Source organism: Alligator sinensis, unplaced genomic scaffold (genome assembly GCF_000455745.1).
Source record: "Alligator sinensis unplaced genomic scaffold, ASM45574v1 scaffold1115_1, whole genome shotgun sequence".
In the NCBI taxonomy this organism is placed as follows: Eukaryota; Metazoa; Chordata; order Crocodylia; family Alligatoridae; genus Alligator; species Alligator sinensis.
Window position 1 is genome coordinate 1,041,745 of NW_005842317.1, and position 5,317 is coordinate 1,047,061.

General features: G+C 50.6%; 1 protein-coding gene across 1 annotated transcript in view; it reads left to right on the forward strand.

Moving 5' to 3' along the window:
• Window positions 1-3,171: 3,171 nt before the first annotated feature.
• FZD6 (frizzled class receptor 6) overlaps window positions 3,172-5,317 on the forward strand; it is a 48,464-nt gene continuing 46,318 nt past the window's right edge. The window contains exon 1 of the mRNA XM_025209931.1: window positions 3,172-3,230. Coding sequence (XP_025065716.1) covers window positions 3,201-3,230 — 30 coding nt within the window. The 5' untranslated portion in view covers window positions 3,172-3,200. The remainder of the gene's footprint in view (window positions 3,231-5,317) is intronic.

Consider the following 5,317-nt stretch of genomic DNA (forward strand, 5'->3'; position numbering starts at 1 on the left):
CCCCCAATCTTGTTCCTTCTCTCCCCTCAGGACCCTTGTCATAAGAACTTTCCACAAAAAAAAAAAATGGCCTCAATCTTCCTCCTGGCAATGGTAGAAGTAGTCCTATGAGAATTTGGAAGCAAAGGTTTCTGTACTTGGTATTTCCTCATTCCAGAAAAGAAAGGGAGTCTGTCTTATTGTGAGAGACTGAACAAACATATACATTTTCTCCGTTTCAGAACAGTAATTCTTGTTTCTGTCATTCTATCTCTTGTATATCTCATACTTCTGTATCACTGTTCATTTGTCCTGCATGATAAATCTGATTCACAGTAGGGCTGAATTACTGTCACTAGAAATGACTGCTCTTTGACTTCTGTTATATAACCAAGGCTCTTCATGAAGTACCTCGCAGCCACTGAAGTGGCTCACAGCTAAAAAAAGAAAATTCAGGTTGGTTCTTGCCTTTAAATGACTGGTTGATCAGGCAAAATCTTACCAGGAGACCCTGATAAACCTGGATTATGTACTGACCTTGTTCACTCATCCAGGCTTCCTGTTGAACTGGGAGAAATTCTCACTGCCTCCAGGCACAGATAGAGTTCATGCTGAATAAATTTGTCTGAATCAGAACCTAGGGACTTGCCCTTTTTGGTAAGTGTCCTGACTGCTACAGAACTGCTGTAAGGAGGATCATAACTACTTTGCTTTGCTTTTTTTCTTTTTCCATTTCATCCTCCATGAATCTTGCACTTATGTCTATACAGTGGAACAGCTTCAACAAGTAGGATGAAAAATGTTCTGTTGGGGCATTTTTGGGAGGTGGGAGCTTCTGGTCAGGCTGAAGAGGGTTTGCTTGACTGCAACAATAAGAATTTACCTTTTTATGTTATTGGACAGGGTGAACAAAATACGGCCCGTGGGCTGGATCCAGCCTGCCAGGTACTTCCACCCAGCCAACAAAGCCCCTTCAAAACCCAGGTAATGGCGGCTGCCTGCCTGAAAGCCTCCAGGGGCGGCTGCTGGCATGAGCTGCCAGCTGCAGGCACCTCGGGCTGTTTGTGTGGTTTCTGATTGTGAGGCAGCTAACCCTGACCCAGCGCTTTGCTCTGCCCCTAGCTCAGACCAGGTCTGCTGCTTGAGATGGGCAAGAGAGGCTGAGCCAGATCCTGTGGCACCAGTGAGAAGGGGTGCCTGGGCCAGCTTCTGCCTTGCTGCGTGGGACTGTTGAAGATCCTGCCATTAAGATAAGGGAAAGCTGCAGCTGGGCAGGCTTCCGCTGCACTGTGCAGCTCAGGCTGGGCTAGCACCAGAGAAGGGAAGTGGCAGCTGGGCTGGCTGAACTGTGCGCTGCTTAGGACAGACCGGTGCAGATAATGGGAAGTCGCGCAGCTTTGCCATGTGCCACTGAAGCAGGGCTGGCACCGGGGAGGAAAAGCCGTGGCTGGGCCGCTTTTGGCTGTGTGCCACCTGGGACCAGACGTGCCTGGCCGGGTTGGTACCGGCTAGGAGAAGAGGCAGCTGAGCCATGTGCTGCTCGGGACCAGCCAGGCTGGGCTAGTGCAGATAAGGGGAAGGTGCGGCTGAGCCATGTTCCGCTCTGGCCGGACTGGGCTGGTCCCAAGTGGCAACCATGGCTCAGCTGCTGCTTTTCCTCTGGTGCAGATAAGGCTTCGCTGCATGTCACTTAGGATGGGCCAGGCTGGCACCAGGGAGGGAAAGCTGCGGCTGTGCTGCAAGCCTCTTGTGCTGGGCTGGTGCAGGTAAAGGGAAGCCATGGCTGGGTCAGCTTCGGCCATGTGCTGCTTGGGACGGGCTGGGCCAGCACCGGGGAAGAGAAACCATGGCTCAGCTGGCTGCACCGCCAGCCGCTTGGGATGGGACAGGTTCTGCAGCAGCAGACAGGCCAAGCCAACACCAGTGAGACACCTGGGTCTGACCTGGCTTCTGCTGTGCTGCGTGGGGTGGACCGGCATGGGCTTGGTCATGGTGGTGCTGGTGAGTAGAAGGGGCAGGGTTGGCCTGATTTTGCCGTGGCACAGGGCCAGATGGGGTGGGCTGGGTCCTGCTGTGTGGGACAGATCTGGTGTCCAGTGGTGGTGAGGGGAAGGGAGGCTGGGCTGGCGTCTGCAGGGAAGGAGGGGCTGAGCTGGATTCTGCCATGCAGGTGAGGGAAGGGCAGGCTAGGCTGGCTTCTGCTGCTCTGTGGGGTCCCAGCCCCTGCCTTGCAGCGTTGAAACCCTGTGCTGCTGGGAGGGGATGGGCCTGGCTATGACTCTTTGATTTTCTAGTTAACGCACATTAGAAGCTTCATTCTTCACATTTAGTTTCTTTATTTGTCTTTTAAGTTAATCATCTAAGTTAAGTAAATCACTACTCAATTATTATTATTTTTTTAATTAAAATCTGTGTTAGTAGATGTTTAATTTTTTTTTCTATATGATACTCTATACTTTTGTTAAAATGACTTGTTCTGAAAGATTTTGTGTGTACAGTCCTTGACTCAATTGGTTTGGCTCTGTTATAGGGGAGGTCTGATGACCCTGAAACCCCACTGATGGGGCAGGATGTTAGAGGGGTCACAACCGCTTGCTACCTGTTAAGTTGTGCCTGTACCTCATGGCCTAGAGAGCAGAACTCTTGGGGCCCCGGGAGCAGGCCATGCACTGTGAGGGTGGAGCAGTATTTCCTAGTCAAGGGGTAGATCTGATGTCAGGAATCATGTGATGAGGGCAGGGGATTCTGGGACAGATGTGACAAGTGGGGTGAGGTTGGTGGTGGGTGGGTGGGTCTTATGACACAGATGACCACCTCCCCACTCCTCAAAGGAGTACTTCTGGGGCAATGGTTAGGGGGTGGGACCTCTGGTCCCAAGATGGCAACCAGAGGGTAAGGCAACTGTCAAGGGGCGGGGCTACTCATGCAGCCCTTGACACTTCACCAAAACTTGTGAAGTGGTTGGGTGCACATATGTGATGTTACTTGCTAAACTTTGTCTGAGGCACCTACAATTCTGGCTCTGATTGGTCTGCTCACCCATGAAACATTGTCTAAATAAAATAAGGGCATCTTATCTTATATTCTCAGAAGGCTGATCGGGTGGGTGTGCCCTGACAAAAGAGAAGAGCTCCTTTTGAAACTGTCATCATCCAAGAGTGCTAATCACGGATGCATCTAGAACAGGAAGGGGGTGCCCATCTGGACCATTTAAAACAAACATGTCCTTATTAGAGGATATAAGACTTCTTGTAAGTACAGTGGCGTGTGTGGCATTTCTCTTGGTTCTGAAGCAAATACTGACAGACAAAGTATCTGTAATGTACACTGTAAACGAGCACTGGGGCAAGTGCCATTGGACTGTGGAACTAGAGCTGGCTTTTTAATTTTACCTCAAATAGGAACATTCTACAAACTAGAAATGAATTGCTTGGGAAGTCTGCCAGGTATACTATACCAAATGATGAGCAGGCTCTGTGGAACCACCACCGAGTACCCTTTTTTTTTGCTGCTGGGGGGGATCCAATGATAGACCTCTGCCACTGGGGACAGTGCAGTGTGCCTCACTTTGTTATGGGCTTCCTTTGGCTTCTGTGACCCTGCTAATTTCAAGCTTGATTGACAATGCTGGGGTCTTTCTGGCTTTTTACTGGCAAACACAATAGATCCATGAACTAGAATTACCTGTAATTGTGCGACTTCCAGTAAAGCTGTATTCTCTCAGACCTGTTATCCCTGATTCTGTGATAAGTACCTCATCCAGACCTAGTTTTGGGTTGGCTGAATACCACAGAAAGGGCCTACCTGTCATATGCAGGGCCTTGCTATAGAGCAAGAAATCTCCTAACTCGGGGGTTTTCAACCTTTTTAAATAAGTGTAGCCCTTCTGACTTGGTTTCAACTCCTGTACCCTTTATATTTTTTTTTTTTCTTGTTTTTAAGGCGGGGTGGGGGGGCACAGATTGGGCAAGGGAATGGGCTGGTGCAGGTGCTGTACAGCTGGGGAAGAGCAGGTGCAGAATGGAGCTGTGAGCAGCTTGTCCGGAGGGCAAAGGTGGAGTGGCTCCCGCCCACATGCCCCAGGAGGGCATGGAGGGGCTCATACCCCTGGAGCTGTGCTCAGGGTGGGCTGGGGCAGGGGCAGCATCAGACTTCTCCCAGTAGGGGGCTGGGTTGTGCTTGGGGCAGGCAGCAGCAGTGCTGGGAGTGGGGCTACAGGAGGGGCTGCAGCCACTCCAGAATTTGCCATATCCCTCCCAGCGCTGCTGCCACCTGGCCTGAGTGCAGCATAGCCCAGCGTGCCCCCCCCTGCACTTCCAGGAAGAGTCCAGTGTAGCCCCAGACCACAGTGGCAGCCCATGTATGTGCCCTCATTCCTTTCCAGGGGTGTGTGTAGTAGCAGCAGCACTGGGAGGAGGGGCTGAATAGGGATGGGGGGGGGGCTTGCACGTGGGGGCTGCCACCATCATTGCCACCCACTGCCCCACACTGCTGTCGCTGCCCATCGCCGCTGCCCATGCCGCTTTCCTCTGTGAGCTGCTGACGGGCCTAACGCCCTAACTGAAAGAGATTTTTTTTTTTTTTTTTTTCTGTATGTCCAATATGGCTTACTATATGAATAGGCTAGAACTGTGCTTAGTGCCAGGCTACAACAGGGACAGAGCCTGCTGGGTAAAGCGGGGAGGAAGGGGAAGAGAGGGAGCAGAGGTGGCAGGGGACAAGTTACTTGAGCTTTCCACACCACCTGTCCTTCTACTTCCTATGCTCTTGCAGTAGCGGGGAATGAATTTAAGGTGACCCTCCAATAATTAGATTCTATACATGGAAAATTATAAGAAAAATTTGTTTTCTATGTATAGAATCTAATTATTGGGATGTTGTCTTGCATTCAGGTAAATATGGTAGCTATTCAAAGGGCTCAGGCTTGTACTTCAGGTATACATATGCGTACAGTTGGATCCAAGGTGATTTTACAACATTTGAAAAAGCATACTTGCTACAAAACAGCAGTTGTCATCCTTTCTAAAATCATGGAGTCCTTTCATCTTGCTTCTTCCATGGAACCCCTACCTCTACAAGCTGTGTAAACCAATGCAAAGCCAAGCAACTTGGCCTGTCAGTGGCAATGAACTGCCTCCTGACCTGCTCCACCATTACCCCGAATTTCTTTATGGAATGCCTCAATGAAGTATCATGCAACCCCAGGGCTCCACAGTGGGGCAGGTGGAGCCCAAAGCTGTGTGTTTGGGGGGGGCAGCAAGTGAGGTGAAAAGAGTGATAGGCAGCAGGAGAAAAGTTGCCTGCTCCCTTGCTTTCAACCCCCTCCTCCCTCCCACCT